General features: G+C 40.0%; 1 protein-coding gene across 1 annotated transcript; it reads left to right on the plus strand.

Moving 5' to 3' along the window:
- Window positions 1-5,043: 5,043 nt before the first annotated feature.
- Window positions 5,044-12,542, plus strand: LOC306711260 (saccharopine dehydrogenase-like oxidoreductase). Its single transcript, XM_079180111.1, is given in 13 exon segments — window positions 5,044-5,241; window positions 5,890-6,002; window positions 6,153-6,233; window positions 6,403-6,532; window positions 6,933-6,982; window positions 7,509-7,630; window positions 7,632-7,686; window positions 7,935-8,027; window positions 8,486-8,605; window positions 9,498-9,554; window positions 10,058-10,169; window positions 10,908-10,989; window positions 11,117-12,542. Coding segments are annotated over 13 exon segments (1,311 nt in total). The 5' UTR covers window positions 5,044-5,045; the 3' UTR covers window positions 11,217-12,542.
- Window positions 12,543-27,637: the final 15,095 nt, after the last annotated feature.

Consider the following 27,637-nt stretch of genomic DNA (forward strand, 5'->3'; position numbering starts at 1 on the left):
CTCACAGAACCTGGAGGTTAACTGAACACATTTTGGAAGGCATTAACATCAGCAGTCCAATTATTTATCATCCAGATATTTCAAACTTTCAATTCTAGTCGTTTGATGTAGTAAACTGACATATGGTTTTAAACATGACAAACAATATCAAAGTTCATTTTATAAAATGAAGCGGGTCACATTGGTCTCAGCAGTGGAGACGAGCTGAACTGTTCCTTTAATCCCTCTGGAAATAGAGCCAGAGTTACACAGAGCAGAGAAAGAAGCTTTCTTTTTAAAAAAGAGCACATATCAATTATTCAGGATGAAGGGTTTTTTTAGGCCTTTCTTTGTTTCATACAATAGTCACTTAAAACAGGCGTCGTTCAGAGCGTGGCCACATACGGAGCGGTTCAATAAAACATCAGGTGGGCGATTTGATTTCCTGTTTCCTCATCACAGCCTTTTTCAAACCTCCAAGTTAAAGCAAACCTTGACATACGGGATCTTACTGGAAGTGCAAAGTAACTCTTTATGTTCACAGTGGATTTATTTCAACAGTTGCATGAGATTGGAGTGTGAAAAACAAAAAGAGACAAAGACAACAGCTGACTATAAAAACAGAAAACAACCCGAATGCTTTTAGCAATACGTACATCAAACCAACCGATCCCTTATCTGCTCTCAGTAATTAGCCCTTCACTGCAGCACACATGTCCATCGTAACACAGATTGGTTTCATATTTGGTCTCATTCTTTGTAGATCAAGACAGAAACAACTTCACTTGTTTTAACACATGACACAGACTCTGTCGTCTTAATATGAACGAGAACCTTTGTCACAATTTAAAATGTTCACTCTTTCAAAAAAAGATTAATTTCAGCTTCAAAAACCAAAGTTGAATTTGTCTAAAAGCTGCAGACCAAACTAATTCCATTGTCAAATAAAAGATTGAGGAGATCCATAAAGACCCAGTGCAGCTTGTGAAGCTCAGGTACGTAAGGCTGACAGGTATCCATCATTTGTGCTTTGACAGCTGTGAACAGTAGAGGCCATTCATGTGATCATTTCATACTGTTTTTGCAAAGCAGAAGCTAAATGTTCTGCAGCTTTCAATAGCTTGGAGGGAATGACTATGCAAATACACACAAGTATTAACATCAAGTCTTTAAATAATGTAAACATATACATCTTCTTTGAGGTCAGAGCATTGATCCTCTTCATATCGGTTTATATATATATTAAAACAAGAAAGAGCAGAGACTACTGGAGCATCGTCCGGATGTTCTTCGGAGTGGACTCGTCGTCCTAGGCCCACCGGAGAACAGGAGTCCCAGGTCCACCGGGGCGGCTGTGGGTCAGAGGTAGAGAGGGTCGTCTAACAATCCGAAGATCGAAAATTCGATCCCGGGCTCCTCCTGTCCACATCATGGTGGCCCCTGTCATCAGTGTATGAATGGGTGAATGGTGACATGTGTCATATGATGTACAGACTTTATTAAAACAAATATTATAATCATGCATTTAATAAAAGTTTCTTAAAAATTAGGATCAACTTTGACATTTTAAATCAAGAGTCTGATAACAGTTGTGAGAGATTTTTACTTAAATCTGTTTACATTTAGCTAAAGTGTAAAGATTTAATCATGAATTCACTTTTCATGTATTTTCAATTCCGTCACATTCATGAAGATCCGTGGTCTATTTTAGTAGTATATGCAGTACACCAAAGCGCATGCTTGTGTTTTTTATTTTTTCAAATTTGCATTTGCATCTGAAAACTGACCTTATTTACGTGTACATGTGTACATGAGAGTGTATAAATAAGTTAAAAACACTGACAGTTTGCCTTCGTCCTGAATGTTCTTTAGTACCTGAATTCCCTGTTTCCACCTGGCTTTGTCCACATTACCTTTAATATGGCTCACTCTGCTGGTTAAATGGGTCCTAATTGGACCCAAGCTTATTCATGAGAAAAAGGTCCCAACAGAAACAATCCTGTTATTCATTGTGGATTTCATCTTTCTACCGAACAAACTCCAGAAACACAATAAGTGACAAATCATGACATCTGAGAAAGACACTGAAATGTTGAAGTTTTAGTGTGTAGAGCTGTTTGGAACCCGTTTCAGTGCGTGTGTGTATGTGTGTGTAGGAAGTATTGTGTGTGGTTCCTGCCAGTAAAGTCCTGAGAAGCTACAGAGCTGCACTTTCATATTTCCCTTTTAAAAACATCCTTAATGAAAATATTATCTCAAAATAGCTATTGTGAAGCTGAGATGAATGAAGCGAGGTTGATTTAAACATAAGTCAAAACGGCACTACTTCACCTACAGGAAGCCATTCTCCAATGTCTCCTGTGTGAAGCCATCCATCTGCATCAATGGCCTCCGCAGTCTACTCGGGGTCCTTCAGGTAGCCGGAACACGTTAAGGCCCTTCACACACACACACACACACACACACACACACACACACACACACACACACACACACGCACACGTATGAGTGACGTAATGTCATCGTGAAAGACAGAGCTTCTGTGAAGATGTCTGCTTGTCTTTGTGTTTCACCTCTCCCTCCCCGTTTACAGCCAGGTAGTTCATCTCGGGCACGTCCACCAGTTTAAGTGAGTTACAGGGCAGAGGAGCTGCAACGTGACCTGCGGGCATGAGGTCAAGTTCAGAGTGATCAGTCAACTTCTTCTTTATAACTCAGAGCGCTGAGAGATGTAACACATGAATTAAGTCGTTCTTATTTATTACCTGCTTTCCTTTCTCCGGGCATGGTCATGGTGCATCCAGCAGTACACTCTGTTTGTCCATAACCTTCATAGAACTGAGACAAAGAAAAAACACATGATTATTAGTATTATCATGACTACTGCTGCTGCTACAAACACAGGATTATGCAATGTAGAACCTACTGTGGACAGAGAAGGAGCATTTCTACTTTTGTTTTTAAATTACCTGTTGCACTGCAGATTTTCAGGACAGATGATAGAAAGAGACATAGATAACAAGATACCATTTGAAACAAGGGCCTGTGTGTGTGTGTGTGTGTGTGTGTGTGTGTGTGTGTGTGTGTGTGTGTGTGTGTGTGTGTGTGTGTGTGCGTGTGTGTAGGTGTGTGCGTGTGTGACCTCTGAGGCTGGCCTGTAGAGGGCAGCACACTGCGTTAATGCTTGACGGCTCTATCAGTCGCATCCACAACACATTCATGTAAATCTTAAAATGCCACATAATGTTTCTGCCTTTACAGCTGTCTGAGGCTGATAATAATGCTGTACACATTTTACTGTGTGCTCTTAGGAGATGAATCAATGCCTTATATGATAAGCTAAGATAACTTATTTGCAATGTTGCAGCAGAAAAGGAGATTGTGCAATAACAAGAAGCATTAGTAAACTATAGCAAGATATAATGAATAAGTGAAACTGTAAAAATCTAAATGTAATAAATACAGATTAAACAGTTGAATTCACATTATTGCACATATGAATTGTTATTTAAGATACTAGGTAAATCTTAAAGTATGAGTGATAAATAGAAAGCTAAATGTCTTCTTTATAGCTTTATATATAATATACTATATATAGTACAGTGTATATCTAGATACTATCCATGTATGTATTTCATTATTGTATATTCATTATTTCATTATTTTTCCAATTCATTATTTCAAAGTTTTCAATTAAATCATGTAAAAATATTGTGTCATGTCGGCTCACAGCATCATATGTGTTATTCAAAGATGACATGAAATATAGAGAAAGGCTGTCCTTATAGTGATGAAGAAAGATGTATTATTACCATATATATTTATCTTATAACCTGTTCTTAGCTTTAATCTATGGTTTGCGTCCTTGTCTTCACACATTTACACCAATAGGGCTCCATTGTAAGAGTCAGTTTGAAGTGCAGGCTGCACTAGTTCCCTGTTAGGGCTGGTGACATCAGAGGGTGAAGGGAATAGTCAGATAAGCTACTTTTATGATATGATTACAGTCTTTACATGTAAATTACTTTCTTTTGTGATCAGTATCAGTCTCCTTACTGTGATAATGACAGACATATATACACACATGGCTTTTGGATATTTAGTTTCCTATTCACGTTCTGTTTATAATTCATGTTTGTGTAACTGTACATCTCAAAGATGAACAAAGGTATGGATGAAACATTTGCTTTATTGGATGCAATAACTGTCTGTGAACATCCAGTTCACATTTGGTGACGTTCTGATCATCGTTTCCAGAGATACATGTGATAAAGCAGACGCTGTCCCTTTTGGAGAAGCCTACATTTTCACTATTTGCGTTTTTGTTCTTCTACTAATAGTGGTACTTTAGTTGAGTGAGTGCATCGTGCCCTAGATCTTGGATATGTTAGAAAATGTAATACATGTGGAATAAACACAAGTACATTGTAACTCTTATAAAATAATACATATGTAATCATAATAAATAATATAAAATAAACAATAATTATACACCTACCACTGTAACTAGCGCTTTAAAGACGCGTAGTTGCTGCCGGCGGATTAATATGCGTTTAAATATCACAGTGTCACGGGGCATGGTGCAGGACTCAAGCGCAGACCAGGCAGAGTAGTGTGAAAAGGGTATATTTAATGAACATCAACAACTTACAGAACACAATGGGGAATCCATGGACGAGACAATTGACGAGGGGGTTAAATCCAGCAGGGTAGGCAGTGAGACGGGAGAAAGGACAAGACGACAATACAAGGATCTGGCAAGGAGTGACTGCAGGGCAGGAGTTTATGTAGGGGGAAGAACAGGTGAGAGGAGTTGTGCTGATGAGGGGGAAGTGCTTGATTAGTGATCAGAGGCAGGTGAAGGGAATAGGCTGAGGGATTGACTGACAGATAGAGTGAGGAGGGTAGAGAAACACAGAGGCAAAGCCTAATCGTGACACACAGTGCTGCGGCCACCTTAAGTGCCATTTATTATTTTAGGACGGTTCTGTTCGCCTTCAGCCAATCAGCGGACAGAACCGGAACTAACGCGTTACCAGGCGGGACCTTGAAGATAAAAAGCAACAATGGCGGCTGTGACATCTAGTAGACCGCACCATATTATTATTTTCGGTGCCTCAGGGTTCACCGGACAGTTTGTTGTGGAGGAGGTCGCCCGATGCGCGGCGGAGAGTCCCGACGGAAGCTCTCTGAAGTGGGCCGTGGCCGGGAGAAGCAGAGAACGTCTGGGAGAAGTGTTGAGCCGAGCCGCGGAGAGGCTGTGTATGTGCTTCACAGGGTGTACCGTACCGTAACGTAACGTAGGGTGTACTGTAACGTAACGTCAGCTAACTGACACACGAGCGTTTGCTGTCAAATGTCTAGACTGCGTTTCACTGGCGCAGGATACTTTAGTCTCCGACTGACGGAGGAAGCAGCAGTCCGAGTAGTTGTTGTGGTCTGTGTTCCTGTGGTTATGTAACTTGAGCCCTAAATAAAATGTTGAAAGGAGCTTTCTGAATGGACGGTTGGTTATTGAGCGGTGCAGCTCACAGTTGACCCAGTCCAGCAAAGTCACTTCACAATGAGAAAGCGACATTTTACTTCATGCTGCAGTCACAGTAGTTCACTGTATTTGAGGACAGCTCACGCGCCCTTCTCAACGTAATACCAGAGCACTGAGACAGCTGATGTGCAGCAATAAGCATTTATAAATGATTACATTCATATATTAAAGATATCTGATATTTCCAGCTTTGCTTTTAATAACCTTGAAATAAAGGTGGCTCAGTAATGCTTCACAGACTTCCTGTGTATGTGGTGTTGCAGTTAAAGTCTGACATGAACACATAGAGTACCACAAATGAGGTGAGGGCTCTGTGTAGAGTTATCCACTGTTCATTTACAGAAATATCTCCTCTCCTCTGACAGCTATGCCAGAGCTGAGGACGCACATTGAGATCATTGTTGCTGATGTGTCTGTCGAGGAATCGCTGGCCATCATGTGCCAACAAGGCGTGGTGATTCTCAACTGTGTGGGCCCTGTAAGTATGTTATCCACCCTTTGTCTCAGGGAGGGGGGCGAAGGAGACTTTGAGATGACATTTGACACACGTTTTTGAATTGGATTCGAACCGACAACACTGAAATATTGTGGTTTGTGTAGAAACTATTCTCTCTCTTTGTCCTTTCAGTACAGGTTTTATGGAGAGCCAGTGGTCAAAGCCTGCATAGAAAATGGAGCTCACTACATAGACATCTGTGGGGAGCCTCAGGTAGGAAAATAAATGTCCACTATGTTTTTTAGGTGTTGATTCACTGCGATTGTATTATAGCTCGGTTATAACTCATCTTTAAGTAGACGGACTATATCGACTTCTCTGTGCGTGGTGGTTCAGGTGCATTTTGTTTTTGTGTGTGCGCGTGTGTATCCATCCTCTACAGTTCCTAGAGCGCATGCAGCTCGAGCACCACGCTAAGGCGCTGGACAGGGGAGTGTATGTGATCGGCAGCTGTGGCTTCGACTCCGTACCGGCCGACCTGGGTGTTCTCTACACACAGAAGCAGTTCAAAGGTAGAAACAGAAGGCTCAGTCAGCCATTGAGAACCATAGAGCCTGTAACTGGTTTACTCAATGAACATGCTAGAGTTAAACATTCTAGTATTCTCAATATATAAAGGTGTACAACACTAGACACTCACTTTTAAAACCTGATGCTTATATATTGATTTTCTTTTGTAGTAACTAGATTAAGCAATTAATCAATTAATACAGTAATACATTCATAATAGAGTTCAACTTATTTCTATCAGTTGTAAATGTCATGGATTTATCAACGAACAGAGAGCCTCAATCTGCTTTGACACAATCTTTACAGAGGCTAACAGTGGCTTATTTGAATGCATTTGGTTGTATTCTGTGTACTGATTCATTTGAACGTGGTGTTCAACGGTGTGATTTGGTCTGATTTCAGGGACACTGACAGCTGTGGAGAGCTTCCTGAGCATCAGCAGTGGGCCTGAGGTAGCCTCTGCACGGCATGATGGGAAATTGTAGTCTGGTCCTCTTTCTCCAACCTTTTAGAAAGTGATGGCTGTGTCGGTGTGACTTGCTTTCACTTTAAAGGCACTGTTAAGGATGTGGCAAATCACAGATGATGTATATTAGAAAATGTCAGTAAATATATATTTAAAATAAAACAATACAGTAAGATCATTTAGACAGAGAGATAGAGCAGGTCCAGTGAGTGGAGTTGGGAAAGCGTGGTATTATTTGCCCATTATTCAGTTCCCTTGACACTAAATATGCTGATGATAACCAAAACATGCTGCTGGCTGCTTTGTGTAACTTGGCTGCAGTGCCAGTCCTGTTTTTAAGGGTAAGCAAAGCAATCCCCAGCATGCTCACGTCACATACATCTGTCAGTCAGAAGAAATGAATGGTGTCTTCACATCAAACCTTTGGTGCGTACGGAGGGGACTCTTGGATAGCACTGGTTTCCTCTGCGCTGTCCGTGTCCCAGGTTAAAGCCATCTCAACCCCCTTGCAGGGCTCGGCCGGCCACGACGCCACTTGGCGGTCCGCCGTGTACGGCTTCGCAGACAGCGGATCCCTCCGCCAGCTGAGGAAGAAGCTCGGCCACAAGCCGCTGCCTGTGGTGGGAGCCAAAGTCAAAAAGAGGTGAGGCTACAACTGAGCCACTACTGTCTGGAGCTTGGCAGCGATCAGTGGAGGAAGGTGTTTCTTTAGTGGACAGCATTGGGGGGGGGGGGGGGGGGGGGGGGTGAAATGAGCTGGAATACACTAAAGTAAGTAAATGGTGAGCGTTGACCAATGTGCTTCCTCCTTTAGTAATTTTGTGTGTGTGTGTGTGTGTGTGTGTGTGTGTGTGTGTGTGTGTGTGTGTGTGTGTGTGTGTGTGTGTGTGTGTGTGTGTGTGTGTGTGTGTGTGTGTGTGTGTGTGTGTGTGTGAGAGATGGAGCAGTATTCCATCCCATTCATGGGTTCTGACCCCTCGGTAGTCAAGAGAACCCAGCGTTTCCTCTACGAGGAGGAACACCGGTCGCCAGTAAGATAAAGTCAACACGAGGACTCCCGCTGTGTTCTATTATTATTATTTCATATTATTTATTTCAGTGGTGGTAGTTAAAGCTCCCGTGTGGAGTTTTACTTTTAAAACACAGTTACAGTTGATGAAATCATTTTCTTCCTCTTACAACATTTGCAAAGCTAATTATTATTAATATTTTTGAGAGGTTTAATATTCAATATTAGGAACACGTACCCCTTTCTTATTTGGACTTCACCTCTGCATCCTTCTCTCCTCCACTTCTACCACCTGCCTTCTTTCCTTTTCCATCACTTGCCCCTCCCTTCCTCCACCTCTTCTCTCACAGCTTCTCTTATTTCCCCCCTCCCCTGTTATCTGCATCCCTTCACCTTTTTTCTCTCTCTCACCTTTTAATCCCTTCTTTTTCTTAATATCTCCATTGTGCGTGTCGTGCCCTCTCTCCCTCACATCCACAGGTCCAGTACAGCGCCTACGTGGGGATCGGTGGCCTCTTCTCGGTCGTTAAGCTCTTCTGTGGAGGCCTCCTCTTCTGGTTCATGGTCAAATTCAGCCTGGGCAGGAAACTCCTCACCACGGTAGGCATCATCATCATCATCATCATCATCATCATTAGCCAACCTCTCTTTGTAACGTCTACCGTGATTATTTGAGTCCCTTGGTAGTGGAGTTTATTTAAAGGGATCAAGATCTTTGAGACTCTTTAAGGCTTAAAGCTGGAGTGTGGGACTTTCACAGATAAATGACCGTCCGTTACATTCAAGCCTTCGCTAAGCGAGTTCACACAATGCTGATTAGGCCTGTCGTGGACGGGAAGGCTCTCTGTATTTGGCAGCATACCAGCGTTGTGTTGTCTGCGGCGACTTTCCTGCACTGAAGCACGCATGTCTGCAGGTGAGCTCGCTGCAGCTCCCTCGTCTCTGGAGCGCTCTCTTCAAGTCCTCCCGTGCACATCTTTTTCCTTTAGTCCTTCCTCTGAACGCAGAGTTTTCTTTCTTATCTGGAGCATCCACTCCAGAAGCATGGCTTCCACCTGGCTCTGTTGCTCTGGTCTCTCCCATACAGAGGGGAGGGGACAACATTTCCCAAACTCCGGCTTTAAGATTATTCCAGGCATTTAAATGCAGATGAATGTCACAGTTAGGTGTGTGTATTAAGCTGAGAGGCTTACCCAACGCTACTCACGTTACATGCAGCAACTGTTGTACTACTGTTGTACTACTGCTGTACTACTGTTGTACTACTGACGCTTGTGAGCGTAGAAATGTCTCAAACCAACATGAATTATACAGTTTTGATGCTTCATTTGTCAGCACTGCAAGTCATGGAGAGTCAATGGAGTCAGTAAATGGTCCTCACAGACTCAGCATATCATTCTGCTGTAAGCACCATATTGTGACATTTACATATTCAGTATATGTATTGATGTATTGATATGATTGATATATTTGTTCTTTGTCTTTCCTAAAGTTCCCATCACTCTTCTCCTTTGGCTTGTTCACCAAATCTGGTCCAACCATGAAGCAGGTGACATGAATACTGTACTAGTGCTCTTTGTATCATTTTGGGACCCTGAGATGAATTGAAAGTCTGTGAAATGCTGCTAAACATCGGCCGCAGTCACCAAGTGAAAGGAAATCCAGCAAGATTAAGTTTGTGTTGTTAAAGGCCCTGAAAACCTGTTTTCTTAATTAATCATCTTCTCATATTGAGCGATGGGGTCCAACAGAAGTAGCATCAGGTTTGTTTATTTGTGTTTCTGTCCCTGATTGGTCGGGGTAAATCCGGATTCTGCGCTTAAAATGGGATGACAGAGAAATGCTTTAGAGAAAAACTAGTTTTTTTAGGTGCTTTAATGTCATGTCAAATGAAATGTAAGTGGTTAACTCTGAGCTACTAGGGATACAAAAGCACCCTCATATAAGAAGATATACCAGATGTCTCTCTCCTTCACTGTGTTTAGCTGCTCACTTTGTTGTGCAGTAGTTTCATGGATTTGTCCGCTCATTCGGTTCTTTCTCTTCCCTCAGATAGAAGACACGTGTTTCAGCTTGACACTGTTTGGGGAGGGCTACTCAGAGGGTTCAGATCCCACGCAGGGCCGACCCAACGCAAAGATCTGCACTCAGGTCATAGGAGCAGGTAAAGTACAGTACACATAGGCTTCTAGTTGTGTTCAATGGAAACATATATATCCTGATTAAACAATTCATCAGGGGTTATGAGTAACACCTGTGCTTGTCCTGCTGTGTAGTACAAGTAGTGCTGTGAAAAAGGCCCATTCAGCTTTAGCAGTTAAAGGATCAGGCTGGTGTTCTGTATCAAAAGGCTCCGTGTCGCTTTTAGAGAATCGTACACAAACAGGAGTAAATCGTGCATTTGTTGGGGACTATATCCTGCGGTGGATTCATCCACATTTGGTGCCCGAGGGAGTATTAAGAGCAGCAGGACGGTGTAAGCGGGGTTGATGGTACATCTAGCGATTCCCTTGTTCGATCTGGTAAGTGGTAAAAAGAATCAAACACATTTTTTTTTCCAGAGCTGATGATGGAAGCAGCTAAGGAGTGAGCCGTCACGCTTCCTTCTCGTCTCTGTTGAGAGTTGCTCGTGCTCAGTAGCGATCGGGCACTCGCGGGTAAAGACAAAGTCGATGAGCTGAAGCACAAGCGAGCATTTCAATTATCCTGGACAGCAGTTTAGTGGGGCTCAACTCCTGTGAGAGTCATTCACTTAAATCTAGATTAAACACTTCAATTCACTTTGGTCTTTGTTGTCATTTGAAAACCGCTAATAAACAAAACAATTTGTTAAAAATAAAGTGAACGTTGACCATTTCTGTAGCTGTCTTTATCTTGTTTGTGTTTGTGTTCTGGTTTACAGAGCCTGGTTATGTCGCTACCGTCTCTGCTCTGGTACAAGCAGCCGTAACCTTGCTGAATGAGCTGCACTCTCTGCCCAGGAGGTCAGTTTAGTCCGTTTTCTCTTCATAAACGGGGAGATTTGGTGAAAACCTTCTGTCTCATCTATGTCGGCCTTCCTCCTCTCTTCAAGCATCATCCCTCATTCTCTCTCTCTGTTGTGATTGACAGGGGAGGGGTGTACACTCCAGGAGCTGCATTCCATAAAACCAGCCTCCTTGACCGCCTCCACAAGCACAGCATCAAGTTCTCAGTCAGGAGCTACCAGTAGCCCTTTAGACGGTGGAGTCAGGGATTCTAGTCAGAACTCTTTTGGTCACAGTCAGTGGAATTCATCAAAGCTGGGAACAGAACCAGGATCAGAGAAGCTGAACACACTGGTCGTCGCCCGCTGATGATCTCTGGATCTCTACATCTCGTTAAACAGCTGACAAATAAGTATTGATTATGTATTTGTGAGAATAAGCGAGGTTGGTTTTCTCAACAAGAATCTCAGTCGCCAAGCACATTTGTACTTGAAATGTAAGAAAAAACCAAAAACGCTGAACTTGATCAAATACTCGTCGTTGCTGGTTAGCTGCTGGACTGATCCCCTGACAGCAGTATCGTCTGTTCTTCTTCTTGATGCATGTAAGAGACGACACAGCAGGGCCGGGTCGTGGTCCTGAGAGGCCCCAGGACACACGTCTGTTATTGAGACCAGTCTTATCCTTTGAATTTGCCCAGAAGAATAATAAAGTCATGTGAATTGTTATTGACTGCGTAGCCTGCTTCCCTTCTTCATAAGTCCACCTGAAGTTGAGCGTGAACTTTTTTCCACAGGAGAGATTGTTTAAAAGGTGTTTTCAACTGTTTCAAAGTGAGATGTTGACCTTCCACCTCAAGGATGAGCTGAAGGTCAAAGGTCACTGTGACCTCACAACACACCTTTTTGACCATAACTCAAGAAATCATTTGCATAATTATGATAATTTCACACATATCTCATATGATGAAGTGATGATATCTGGGAATGACACGGATGTAAATTGCAACATTACTGGTTGTTGGAAGCAAACAACCGCAAGGCAGTAATTCTACTTTTTTGTCCTTTTGAACATTATGGACAGACATTCAGCGGGTCAGGTCTGTGATGGTACATTTCTACTGAGTATATAGTTCTACTTACTTTATTGTGTAAATGCTTAAGCACTTGTACTTTTGCTCTGAACTCAGTACACCTTCACCCTCGCTGGGTCATCTTGCTGTTGGGTAATGGAAATATGATATTCTTAGAAGTAAACTGTTTTATAACTTGTTTCTGTAACAGTCTATCAGAAGCTTGCATCATGTAACTTGTGATCCATGCAGCTGACTGCCTGCACACATACAGTATCCTCTTCTTCTGTGTGTTGGATAACAAGTACTTATTGTATATTCACATGTTCTGCCTTAAGGATGAAACGTATACATCTGTGTGTCTGTTGTTACACAGATGAAGCACTTCTGTTACTTCTTTAACTGCGCGGCCTGAAACAGGATGGTCCAGTACACAGGCCCCCACCCTTCATCACTCTCTTTATAACTGTGTGTGAATTGAAGTTGGTAGCGCACACTTCTACACACTCTTTGTGAGTCTGTGTAACTGCGCCTCTTCTTGCAAGAATAAATGGTTTTAAAAGACAAGTTCTGTTTGACGATATTCTATGTTTCCGTTTGAAAAGACTCAACAGCGCGTCAAATAATTACACAAAACAAGATTCAAGCATGATGATAGGAGATGAAATATGAAAAGTAAAAAATTAGGTATCTAGACATAATAAATAATAACATGAACAAATTAAAACATAATCGGGCTACAGAAAATAATTGTTTAAAATAACAATGTATGTTTTCTTGTTCAGTTTGTCATAAGGGTTAATTTAATGTGTTTATACAACTTGATTTCAACACGAGGATTTTGAGAATCCTTCTGGATGTGAAATTGACCAACTACATATAAGATTGCTCATGTAACTAATATGTTTATTATGACATTCAGATTGAGTGATAGTGTTTCGGTGTAATTATATAATCTAGTATTAAATAGTTATAGAATGTCCTGCAGTCCTTTCCTGCCACCAGGTGTCCGTGTTTCCTCTGCTCCTCACTCCTGACTGGCTTTTGACTTCATCTGGTAAAATGTGCTGTTCCTAAAATAGCTTCTGATGATGGAGGACAAGATAAAAACTAAACGTATATTCTGTGATAATTGGCTTTATCAAAACAAAACAGAATCAACACTAAAGTGTCGGTGTGAAACAGGGTTTCCATTTGATTCCAACCTGGTTTAATATGTGATTAGTGGTGGAATGAATATTCAGATTAGTTACTTCAGTAAAACTATCAATACCACTCAAAACATGAAAGCCCCGCAGTGAAATAATTACTGGAGGGAAAGTATGCAAGTATCTTTGGCAAAGTGTACTTCAAGAAACAAATGTAAAATATACACCTCTTTGTATTCTATAATTGGACTTTAAAAATAAACGTCATTGTTTTATTTATCTTTTAAGCTCATCATATGAATTGTACTTCTCAATGTGTGAAGTAAGCAGTAAGCTCTTTACAATGTAACACTACTGTAATCATTCAGAATGTAAGAAAATGACAACAGTTTACACATCAACACTATGAACACACACTATATGCACTATAATACACTACATACATGATACAACATAGAGTAGCACACCACCATAAAAGAATAAAACATGTTTCAGACAAATGATTATGAAACATTTGAATGCATTAATAACCACAGAAGAAGAGAGGCTCATGAACAGCTCAGCACAGGTGTGTGTTCTGCTGTTTTATCTCTCAGGGTCTAACATGCTCTGACATGCTTTGCTGCTTCTATGACAGCGTCATCTTTCCCCCTCCGTAGATATTGCATTTAGTTTGGGCCTCCGTGAGTGTGTCACATTCACACTTCATGTGCTTGATGTTGATCCTCTGTCTGTAAACAGGAAGTGTTGCTCTGAGTCCACCTTGTGTCGTTACAATAAGTCTCTCTTCTCTCTTCTCTCTTCTCTCTGAATCTCTGATGGGGTTTCCTGTTTCCTTCTCTGTCTCACAGGGTACATCCCAAGTCTCTTAATTGCATCCCCGTTTCCCTCACTTGCGTCTTTTCCTTACGGAAACCATGTGAGGAGAGAGGAAACCAGTTTGAAGAGATATGAGACGCCCTTTCCTCTGAAGCATCAAGTGAAGCGACGTCTGTTTCTGATGACGTCTCTGATCACAGCTGGATCAGCTGTCAGTTGGCTGCAACAGCTGGAGAGACTTTTGAGAAGTTTGTGTCCGCTCACATGATGATTGTACTTAATGCCGTGGTTCTGTCATATGCATTGAATGTGTTGTAACTCTGTTATGTTGTTCATTCTGTACACATCTATAGCACTTTGTGAGAAATCTATGTTTAAAAGCGCTCCTAGTGCTGGATATTATGAGTTATAAAATGTTTACTTGTTGAAGTTTTAAACCAAAAGTGAGGCCAGGCTGTTGTGTAGAACATATCAGAACTCTATTCCATGGGATATATTTTTGTTATTCATAGAGTGATTCAGTTTGTAACTGCATTTGCTTTTGTTATATATTAATGCAATTAATATGTGTGAAAGCACTACTTGAAAGCAATCTAAAGTCCAGTCTTCTTGGAAATTGATTTTATTATTGCTATTTTTTTTTCAGTAAAACAAACTGAACAATAAACTATGAAGTGGAAAAGTGAAGTGATATGTACTTTTAGAAAGAGTTTATATATTATAATGCAATTCATTCAAAACAAAGAAGGTACGACTCATTTGGGGTGGGTGGGGTCGGTGTGGTGGGGGGGCTTACAATGTTCCTATATCATCAAAGGGGGGCTTGACAGAAAACGTTTGGGAACCACTGGTTTATGTGATAGTGAGCCGTAGTTATTGATGAGAGAGTGCTGTTGAAGAGGATGATATGATGCATATCCAGCATCAATCTGTTAGAGTTAGAGTAGCTGTACTGTAGTTAGCTGCTCCCTGTGGAGAAGACAGTTCACTAACATGAGACACTGAGGAGTGTGTGTGTGTGTGTGTGTGTGTGTGTGTGTGTCTGACAGGGAACATTTGGAGAGAAATAGATTTCAATACTAAACTCTAAAGCATGTTTCATGATACACATAAAACATTTACATATCTGATTTTATAGAAACCACAAATGCATCTTCCTCACAAACCAATACAACCAAACTTGGAAAAAGAAAAACGTGCACATGAATGAATAACTTCACCAAAGAATGCTCTAAAGAGCCAACTGACTCAGTGTGAAGAACAAGAAGCGTGATCAGTGATCACTTGACTGATCACATGTATGCCGAGAGCCAATCAGAGGCAAGGATTTGCCCTACTTCTGCCAAAAACAAATCTTGCAACTTTACTCTGACTCTGCAGAAATATAAGTGAATGACATGAGATGACTGACACTGTGTGAAGTCTCTGTTATCAGAGAATGAACACTAATAATGACTTTGTCCAATAGAGCAGCTTGAGTCCACAGTGGTGAAATGTAACGAAATACATTTAGTCAAGTACTTCTGTACAATGTTGAGGTTCCTGTACTTTACTTTATTGTACTACTTTACTACATTTCAGAGGCCAATATTGTACTTTTTACTCTTCTGCACTTATTTGATGCATTTAGTTACTTTACAGATTCAGAGTACTAAAAATAAATATAATCAACAAATAATAGAGGATGTAGACTTTATTGATCCCTTGCTACCTGGCAGTAAATATATTAATAAAAAACTGCATCATTAAAGCAATGTACATGTTCATGCTTTATTAATTATGATCCAATAATAAGTACATTTTTTAATGTAGGACTTTAACTTGTATTTATACACTGTGGTGCTGCAACTTTGACTAGAGTCAGAGATCTGAGTAGGTGATGAAAACACATGAAAACACTCAAAGTGAAGTTTCTATAGAGTCTGAAACAAACACACTTCACATGCAAAGTCGTCTTTATTGAAAAGCAGGAAATGTGCAGAATAAAGTGATACAGAGACTAAATATTCAATCATTCGTTAACAGTGTGAAAAAACAATTATGTAAAATAGTTTTATTCATTTCACTGACATCAGATTTAACAGGAGAAATCATATACGATTGATACTTTCTGATATTACCAGCAGTATTACTGTAATATAATAATCACATTGTTTTATAGTGAAAAAGAGTGAAAGAGGCCATCACCAAAAAGATTTAACTGCATTGCTGGACTTTTCTTTCCACTTCAGTGAGTGTTGGAAATGCTCAGCTCAGCTACCATGAAGAAGGCTTTTTGCTTTCACTGATACACACACAGGTGCTCAATGCGGCCATCATTGCCTGCGTTCAGATCTTTCTCGATGACAGTGAGACCAGCCTTCCTGTACTCATTAACCAAAGCTGTGTTGAGAAGCAGGGCGATGGTCTTAATGGGAGTGTTGAATCCCTCCTTATTGTACCACAGGTACACTGGGTTACCACCGGTTCCTTCGTTGAGGTCGACTTTCACATTAAAGTATTTTTGCTGCTGATATCGAAGAAACTCCTTGTCACTGATGGAGACTTTCAGATCAGTGAGGGCACGCTTGGGGTCGGTGGTCTGACGGTACCAGATGAAGATGAAGGGTCCTCCTGCTCCCCTGTTAGTATCTTCATCCACACGGATGTAATGGTTTCCAAACAGGTCGACGTCTGATCCGTAGGAATCAGTGGCAGTGATGTCGCAGATGTAGGTTTGTTTCTCTCTCTTCATCCAGATGTGGATCCAGGCCCCATCGGCCCCGCGGTTCAGATCACAGGCCAGTCTCTCATAGCCCAAGCCAAACTTTGCAGCTTCATTGTTTGCATCTGTAGTGATTTCAATGTTCACTATGGGAGTATCAAACTCTCCACACCCGTGGTAGTACCAAAGGTAGATGTAATTACCTCCTACTCCAGCATTGAGATCTTTATCGATCTTTTGGTACCCTGCATTGCTCAATCCAGTAGCCATGTCATCGTTGAATGAAACTTGAATCCTGGTGATTGCTTTCGGCCCCTTTTTGTACCAAAGATAGATGTCATTTCCACCTGCTCCTTTGTTCAGATTACCTGGGAGCTTGGTGAAGCTCTGGGCTGTGAGATTGTGCTCCTCTGCCTCATTCAGGGACACATCAAGTTGTGAGATGTAGGTGGTCATGGTGGATAACTGCATTAAAGAAAGACACATCATGAGTAAACAGTTAGCAGCATGACTGTGCGTCTTCAGGTGAGCTCCAAGATCATCACTACAAATTCAAATATCAGTGCTGAAATATGGATCACCATAATGACATCTAACATAAATTACTTTTTAAATGAGCATGCATACTGCCACCATTTACACTACTCACAGTGAATAGAATCAATTAAGATCTGAAATAGAAAACTGTGTGGTCCACAACCATAAAACATGACGTTCTTGAAGACTTACGTGTCTGCTGACAGTCAGTGATAGAGCGGCAGGAAGAAGTCAGCTGGTCCTCTGGATTCTGTTGTACTCACTGCAGGTCAGCTGTCTTTATATAGAGAGATGCTGTAGCACATTGTGCAAGTATTACCTGTCAAAACTTGTTAACCTGTAATTAATATCATAAAACTCAACTGCCAAATCAATAATAAGTTGCTGCTGGACAATCTGCAATAATTCCCTGCCTGAGAATTCCAAAGAATCTTTCATTGTACCTGTTGCCATTAACCCTTCAGCAGCTCAGTCATTGTGCAATCATTACCTGTAGGAGTCACTAGTACTTTTACCAGTAGTTCTACAACAGAGATGCTATAGCTCATTGTTTCATCATTATCTGTGAGGAGTCATATTCTAAAGAATATATTATCTGATCAAACTATTAATATCTTGATTACCTTTCAGTAAATATCATCAAACTCAGCCTCTGAATTCTTTCCAAGACAATCACCAAAGCTACCTTGTTCCAATGCTCATGTGTTTATTGTGTGTTTATTGATATGTGTTCATATGAACCAGTCCAACCTTCCATGTACAATGGGACACGGTGACCCCGTGGCTGTTGGACACGTCCTCAGCGGGGCTGCTGGTAAACAAACAGCAAGTTATTTAAAGACGTCTGAAGGCAAAAGTGTTTATTCACCAACGTTCTCCTCTAACGTCATGTTTCAAACTTCTTATCTGTGACCTGGGCTGTCTAAAGCTCTCTACAGTGTTGGGCCCTCTCTGTCCTGCTGTTATCCTTCTGACGGGTCAGTCTCAGTCTCAATGAATCTAATAAAGAATTACAAAAAAAAGAAGAAAAGTTATGTTTTACTCTCATATTCTGCAAACATGTTCTTAAAAACAACAATACAAGTTTTATTTGGGTGAAGTCCAAAAAATCAGATAAAAATAACAACAATTTAATATATTTACAATACTTAATAGAGATGAAATGTGGAGCAGGGAGGAAGTTCTGCTGCTGGTGGATGAGCTACATCAGAGAAATCATATAATATTTAAATATATAATAGACTAACACAAGCATTAACTAATGAGTTAATCACTTTAAAGTACTTTTATACTTTAACTTAACTATGTTTTTGAATGGAGGACTTTTAGCTGTATTTCTACACTGTGGTACTGATACTTGTACTTGAGTACTTCTTCCACCACTGTGAGTCCAAAACATCACGTTTAGCAGTTTGACAACACATGAAAACACTCAAAGTGAAGTTTCTATAGAGTCAGAAGCAAACACACTTCACATGCAAACTTGTCTTTATTGAAAAGCAGGAAATGTGCAGAATAAAGTGATACAGAGACTAAATATTCAATCATTCATTAACAGTGTTAAAAAACAATTATGTGAAATATTTTGATTAATTTCATTGACATCAGGTTTAACAGCAGAAATCATATACTATTGATACTTTCTGATATTACCAGCAGTATTACTGTAATATAATAATCACATTGTTTTATAGTGAAAAAGAAAAAATGAAAAAGTGAAAGAGGCCATCACCAAAAAGAGTTAACATCATTGTTGGACTGTGCCTTACTCTTTGATTTAATCAGCAAGTTTAACATTAAACCCATAAACCATTGATACTTTGTGATATTATGGAGGGACTGTAATATTATGAATCATCATTTTTATATTACAGCACGCTTTGTGTTCTTATCAAGTGTTTGGTCAGTTCTGTGTAAGTCACACCTGCTTTGAGAAAGTTAACAATTGTTTCCTTGTTGGGCCAGAATCAGCTTTATTCTTGTTGTTTGCGTTCAGCTAACGTGTTAATCATCCTGACTAATGATAGTTTGTTCAAACATGAGGCTTGAAAGAAGTCTGAGCTCTCTTAAAAAGCATTTTTACATCATGAGGAACTTCTTAAGTTAACAGACTGCGTAAAGGATTTTCACTTGTAGTTTTTACACTTTTTACAAAGTTGTCTTTATTGAAATGTGCAGAATAAAGTGATACAGAGACGTAACATTCAATCATTCATGAACATTTTCCTATCACATCCCCCAAATGTGAAACTCATCTTTTGGTCCTAACCTTCAGTTATTTGCTTTTTCTTTGATTACTTCAGGCCTCTTATCTGTTGCCAGTAATGCAATAATTCCCAGCCTGAGAGTTCCACAGAATCTTTCATTGTACCTGTTGCCATTAACCCTTCAGCAGCTCAGTCATTGTGCAATCATTATCTGTAGGAGTCATGTTCCAAAGAATTGTTATTTTTCTAAATACTGTGTCAAAACAGATAAAACACACCTTGGGTACCTTAAATTCCATTCTCACACTCAGCCTCTGAATTTCTGCCATAAGACCTGAAGCTATCTTGGTCCACAGCCAGTGATGTTTGGGTGTCACTGCTTGTGTTTGCTTGAACCTGAATCATTATCCTTCTCACGGGCCAGTCTCAGTCTCAAAGACCTAAATAAGTCCAGCACTTGAAGTCAATGTGTGTCCTGCTGACGGGAACATAGTAAACGTCCTGAAAAGCACTGCATCTCTCTGAGCCTGTTTGTTTGTTGTCCCACAAACACATGAGCATCCACGCTGTGTGCCTCTCTCTCTCTCTCTCTCTCTCTCTCTCTCTCTCTCTCATTAAGGGCAGTTTAAGGACCCTGGCCCTAACACCTCCAATGTAGATGCCAATCTGACCCCTATTGCTTCCTAATACACAACAGCTAATGTCTAATTATTATAATCACACTGCAACATCACATACAATACGTTTGCAGAGCTTCAAAGTCAATCTGAGCCAACCAAGTTAGTAAATCACAACAATGCTGAACAACACATCTTAACCTTAGCTTTTAGCAGGAATGTCATTCAAAATGTCATGTCTAATTTATTTACCACTGTCAGCCAATCACAGGGGAAGAGCTCTCTTACCTTTAGGACACTACGAGGACCCCACCAGAGATGAGCAACACTGGACTTTAGTTGGAATGCACAAAATACAAACCAGTTTCATTTGGTTTTCACAAAAAGTAAGTTCAAATATTACAAAAATGAATATAGTAAAATGATCTAAAAGTCAATACAAAATGTCAAATGTCTAGAGCATGAACCCTCCAGAAGTCATCAAAAAAGCCCGAAGTCCCAAAAAGCCTCCATCCTTTGTTGTCTCCTCTTATAGCTTCTCCTTGGCGCTTCCTGCAACCTCCAGGTCCATATCTGGTAGAGAACACATCATTCTCAAATCATCGCATGGATTAGAACACCATCTGGTGTGCACACAGAGGATTACTCAAATAGTCCCTTACATGTGGAGATGTGGTTAGAAAGGTGTATTCTGGATGATGACTTTCAGGTGAAATGCTCCTTTATTGTAGTGATTTATAATCCATGATCTCTCTGAAGCGTAATAGAAAACAGTGGAGCAGGGAGGAAGTTCTGCTGCTGGTGGATGAGCTACATCAGAGAAATCATATAATATTTAAATATATAGTAGATCAGGGGTATTTAATTAAAATTCAACCAGGTACATTTAGAGAAAACTTCCTCATGCAAAGGTCCGGAATATCACAATAATGTTTAACTTGTGCTATGAATTAGTCCCATACATATTGAAGTAGACAACAGTTCTATTGTTGTGTAAAAACAACTTAACGAATTGAGTTCGAGGCGTTTACTTAGATTCAAGCAATAGTTTTATTTATCACAGAGATATTAGCCGAGCAGTTAAACGTGCACGGTCCTAACAGTTCCTCTCCGATTGAGAGCAACGTAAAAAGGCGCTTGGACACGGCAGCGCGGTAAGTTTTGTAGGTTCTCCTTAGAGGAGCCATTGGTCAAAGTCAAGGTGCAGGCGGGATCGATTTTAGCAGAGCGACGGCCTGGTTGGAGCACTGAGCTTATCCGCTCGCACCGGCTCTCGTCCGGGATCCTCCTCGATGCATCATCAGTGTGTGTGTATGTTGTGAAAGCCTAGCCTAACAGGCTCCAAAGTGTGTAATCTACGTTTTGCTATCTCAAGCTGTGGTACGTACTGTTCTCAGCTGGCAGTTTACTCCAAGATTTGATATCAGTGTATAGTTGCCCAAGCGTGTCCTTCAGAGTTACAGTTTTCTCATTCCTTTGTACAGGCGCGTGCTAGAGCGCCCCGCTTGGAGTTTTAAACCTTCATAACCTGTAACTCGCAACTCCGCTAATTAGCACATAAAGCTCTGATTAAATTTATTTACCTAACACTATCAACATCTGTATGTAGTCAACAACTGACTGTCAAATCAAATAAAGAAAGTTTGATTGAATAATATCTTAACAATATTTATTGTCTGTTTTCAAATTGAACTGGATGAATTATAAATAATACAAGTCTAGAGCGAGGATCCACTCGACTACAGTACGTTTGTCAACTTTTAAGAACCGGGGGATTGTTAAGAAACTTGCAAATATGAAAAGCAACGTGTGGACCAACTATTCCTCTACATTGCTGTCACATGTCAATACACAAGTAAAGTGTTTACAATATGACGAACCAGATTAAGGGGATTAACACAACTGAAAACTTGAATTAAAATCCTAAAATCTTAATCCCCAACCCTATCTCCAGGTCAACTGGAGGAGAAGAGGAGTCCCAGGCCAACCGGAGAAGAGGAGGAGTCCTAGGCCCATTGGAGAACAGGAGTCCCAGGTCCACCGGGGCGGCTGTGGGTCAGAGGTAGAGAGGGTCGTCTAACAATCCGAAGATCGAAAATTCGATCCCGGGCTCCTCCTGTCCACATCATGGTGGCCCCTGTCATCAGTGTATGAATGGGTGAATGGTGACATGTTTCATATGATATACAGACTTTATTAAAACAAATATTATAATCATGCATTTAATAAAAGTTTCTTAAAAATTAGGATCAACTTTGACATTTTAAATCAAGAGTCTGATAACAGTTGTGAGAAATTTTTACTTAAATCTGTTTACATTTAGCTAAAGTGTAAAGATTTAATCATGAATTCACTTTTCATGTGCATGTTTTCAATTCCGTCACATTCATGAAGATCCGTGGTCTATTTTAGTAGTATATGCAGTACACCAAAGCGCATGCTTGTGTTTTTTATTTTTTCAAATTTTCATTTGCGTCTGAAAACTGACCTTATTTACGTGTACATGTGTACATGAGAGTGTATAAATAAGTTAAAAACACTGACAGTTTGCCTTCGTCCTGAATGTTCTTTAGTACCTGAATTCCCTGTTTCCACCTGGCTTTGTCCACATTACCTTTAATATGGCTCACTCTGCTGGTTAAATGGGGAAATGTCAGTTGTTGCACACTTCCTAACTTTTGAAGTTAATTTTACTTGAAAATATATTCAAGAATTGAATGCAATTAATATGTGTGAAAGCACTACTTGAAAGCAATCTAAAGTCCAATCTTTTTGGAAATTGATTTTATTATTGCTATTTTTTTTTCAGTAAAACAAACTGAACAATAAACTATGAAGTGGAAAAGTGAAGTGATATGTACTTTTAGAAAGAGTTTATATATTATAATGCAATTCATTCAAAACAAAGAAGGTACGACTCATTTGGGGTGGGTGGGGTCGGTGTGGTGGGGGGGCTTACAATGTTCCTATATCATCAAAGGGGGGCTTGACAGAAAACGTTTGGGAACCACTGGTTTATGTGATAGTGAGCCGTAGTTATTGATGAGAGAGTGCTGTTGAAGAGGATGATATGATGCATATCCAGCATCAATCTGTTAGAGTTAGAGTAGCTGTACTGTAGTTAGCTGCTCCCTGTGGAGAAGACAGTTCACTAACATGAGACACTGAGGAGTGTGTGTGTGTGTGTGTGTGTGTGTGTGTGTGTGTGTGTGTGTGTGTGTGTGTGTGTCTGACAGGGAACATTTGGAGAGAAATAGATTTCAATACTAAACTCTAAAGCATGTTTCATGATACACATAAAACATTTACATATCTGATTTTATAGAAACCACAAATGCATCTTCCTCACAAACCAATACAACCAAACTTGGAAAAAGAAAAACGTGCACATGAATGAATAACTTCACCAAAGAATGCTCTAAAGAGCCAACTGACTCAGTGTGAAGAATAAGAAGCGTGATCAGTGATCACTTGACTGATCACATGTATGCCGAGAGCCAATCAGAGGCAAGGATTTGCCCTACTTCTGCCAAAAACAAATCTTGCAACTTTACTCTGACTCTGCAGAAATATAAGTGAATGACATGAGATGACTGACACTGTGTGAAGTCTCTGTTATCAGAGAATGAACACTAATAATGACTTTGTCCAATAGAGCAGCTTGAGTCCACAGTGGTGAAATGTAACGAAATACATTTAGTCAAGTACTTCTGTACAATGTTGAGGTTCCTGTACTTTACTTTATTGTACTACTTTACTACATTTCAGAGGCCAATATTGTACTTTTTACTCTTCTGCACTTATTTGATGCATTTAGTTACTTTACAGATTCAGAGTACTAAAAATAAATATAATCAACAAATAATAGAGGATGTAGACTTTATTGATCCCTTGCTACCTGGCAGTAAATATATTAATAAAAAACTGCATCATTAAAGCAATGTACATGTTCATGCTTTATTAATTATGATCCAATAATAAGTACATTTTTTAATGTAGGACTTTAACTTGTATTTATACACTGTGGTGCTGCAACTTTGACTAGAGTCAGAGATCTGAGTAGGTGATGAAAACACATGAAAACACTCAAAGTGAAGTTTCTATAGAGTCTGAAACAAACACACTTCACATGCAAAGTCGTCTTTATTGAAAAGCAGGAAATGTGCAGAATAAAGTGATACAGAGACTAAATATTCAATCATTCGTTAACAGTGTGAAAAAACAATTATGTAAAATAGTTTTATTCATTTCACTGACATCAGATTTAACAGGAGAAATCATATACGATTGATACTTTCTGATATTACCAGCAGTATTACTGTAATATAATAATCACATTGTTTTATAGTGAAAAAGAGTGAAAGAGGCCATCACCAAAAAGATTTAACTGCATTGCTGGACTTTTCTTTCCACTTCAGTGAGTGTTGGAAATGCTCAGCTCAGCTACCATGAAGAAGGCTTTTTGCTTTCACTGATACACACACAGGTGCTCAATGCGGCCATCATTGCCTGCGTTCAGATTTTTCTCGATGACAGTGAGACCAGCCTTCCTGTACTCATTAACCAAAGCTGTGTTGAGAAGCAGGGCGATGGTCTTAATGGGAGTGTTGAATCCCTCCTTATTGTACCACAGGTACACTGGGTTACCACCGGTTCCTTCGTTGAGGTCGACTTTCACATTAAAGTATTTTTGCTGCTGATATCGAAGAAACTCCTTGTCACTGATGGAGACTTTCAGATCAGTGAGGGCACGCTTGGGGTCGGTGGTCTGACGGTACCAGATGAAGATGAAGGGTCCTCCTGCTCCCCTGTTAGTATCTTCATCCACACGGATGTAATGGTTTCCAAACAGGTCGACGTCTGATCCGTAGGAATCAGTGGCAGTGATGTCGCAGATGTAGGTTTGTTTCTCTCTCTTCATCCAGATGTGGATCCAGGCCCCATCGGCCCCGCGGTTCAGATCACAGGCCAGTCTCTCATAGCCCAAGCCAAACTTTGCAGCTTCATTGTTTGCATCTGTAGTGATTTCAATGTTCACTATGGGAGTATCAAACTCTCCACACCCGTGGTAGTACCAAAGGTAGATGTAATTACCTCCTACTCCAGCATTGAGATCTTTATCGATCTTTTGGTACCCTGCATTGCTCAATCCAGTAGCCATGTCATCGTTGAATGAAACTTGAATCCTGGTGATTGCTTTCGGCCCCTTTTTGTACCAAAGATAGATGTCATTTCCACCTGCTCCTTTGTTCAGATTACCTGGGAGCTTGGTGAAGCTCTGGGCTGTGAGATTGTGCTCCTCTGCCTCATTCAGGGACACATCAAGTTGTGAGATGTAGGTGGTCATGGTGGATAACTGCATTAAAGAAAGACACATCATGAGTAAACAGTTAGCAGCATGACTGTGCGTCTTCAGGTGAGCTCCAAGATCATCACTACAAATTCAAATATCAGTGCTGAAATATGGATCACCATAATGACATCTAACATAAATTACTTTTTAAATGAGCATGCATACTGCCACCATTTACACTACTCACAGTGAATAGAATCAATTAAGATCTGAAATAGAAAACTGTGTGGTCCACAACCATAAAACATGACGTTCTTGAAGACTTACGTGTCTGCTGACAGTCAGTGATAGAGCGGCAGGAAGAAGTCAGCTGGTCCTCTGGATTCTGTTGTACTCACTGCAGGTCAGCTGTCTTTATATAGAGAGATGCTGTAGCACATTGTGCAAGTATTACCTGTCAAAACTTGTTAACCTGTAATTAATATCATAAAACTCAACTGCCAAATCAATAATAAGTTGCTGCTGGACAATCTGCAATAATTCCCTGCCTGAGAATTCCAAAGAATCTTTCATTGTACCTGTTGCCATTAACCCTTCAGCAGCTCAGTCATTGTGCAATCATTACCTGTAGGAGTCACTAGTACTTTTACCAGTAGTTCTACAACAGAGATGCTATAGCTCATTGTTTCATCATTATCTGTGAGGAGTCATATTCTAAAGAATATATTATCTGATCAAACTATTAATATCTTGATTACCTTTCAGTAAATATCATCAAACTCAGCCTCTGAATTCTTTCCAAGACAATCACCAAAGCTACCTTGTTCCAATGCTCATGTGTTTATTGTGTGTTTATTGATATGTGTTCATATGAACCAGTCCAACCTTCCATGTACAATGGGACACGGTGACCCCGTGGCTGTTGGACACGTCCTCAGCGGGGCTGCTGGTAAACAAACAGCAAGTTATTTAAAGACGTCTGAAGGCAAAAGTGTTTATTCACCAACGTTCTCCTCTAACGTCATGTTTCAAACTTCTTATCTGTGACCTGGCCTGTCTAAAGCTCTCTACAGTGTTGGGCCCTCTCTGTCCTGCTGTTATCCTTCTGACGGGTCAGTCTCAGTCTCAATGAATCTAATAAAGAATTACAAAAAAAAGAAGAAAAGTTATGTTTTACTCTCATATTCTGCAAACATGTTCTTAAAAACAACAATACAAGTTTTATTTGGGTGAAGTCCAAAAAATCAGATAAAAATAACAACAATTTAATATATTTACAATACTTAATAGAGATGAAATGTGGAGCAGGGAGGAAGTTCTGCTGCTGGTGGATGAGCTACATCAGAGAAATCATATAATATTTAAATATATAATAGACTAACACAAGCATTAACTAATGAGTTAATCACTTTAAAGTACTTTTATACTTTAACTTAACTATGTTTTTGAATGGAGGACTTTTACTTGTATTTCTACACTGTGGTACTGATACTTGTACTTGAGTACTTCTTCCACCACTGTGAGTCCAAAACATCACGTTTAGCAGTTTGACAACACATGAAAACACTCAAAGTGAAGTTTCTATAGAGTCTGAAGCAAACACACTTCACATGCAAACTTGTCTTTATTGAAAAGCAGGAAATGTGCAGAATAAAGTGATACAGAGACTAAATATTCAATCATTCATTAACAGTGTTAAAAAACAATTATGTGAAATATTTTGATTAATTTCATTGACATCAGGTTTAACAGGAGAAATCATATACGATTGATACTTTCTGATATTACCAGCAGTATTACTGTAATATAATAATCACATTGTTTTATAGTGAAAAAGAAAAAATGAAAAAGTGAAAGAGGCCATCACCAAAAAGAGTTAACATCATTGTTGGACTGTGCCTTACTCTTTGATTTAATCAGCAAGTTTAACATTAAACCCATAAACCATTGATACTTTGTGATATTATGGAGGGACTGTAATATTATGAATCATCATTTTTATATTACAGCACGCTTTGTGTTCTTATCAAGTGTTTGGTCAGTTCTGTGTAAGTCACACCTGCTTTGAGAAAGTTAACAATTGTTTCCTTGTTGGGCCAGAATCAGCTTTATTCTTGTTGTTTGCGTTCAGCTAACGTGTTAATCATCCTGACTAATGATAGTTTGTTCAAACATGAGGCTTGAAAGAAGTCTGAGCTCTCTTAAAAAGCATTTTTACATCATGAGGAACTTCTTAAGTTAACAGACTGCGTAAAGGATTTTCACTTGT

Source organism: Pholis gunnellus, assembly GCF_910591455.1.
Source record: "Pholis gunnellus genome assembly, chromosome: 19".
NCBI classification, from domain to species: domain Eukaryota; kingdom Metazoa; phylum Chordata; class Actinopteri; order Perciformes; family Pholidae; genus Pholis; species Pholis gunnellus.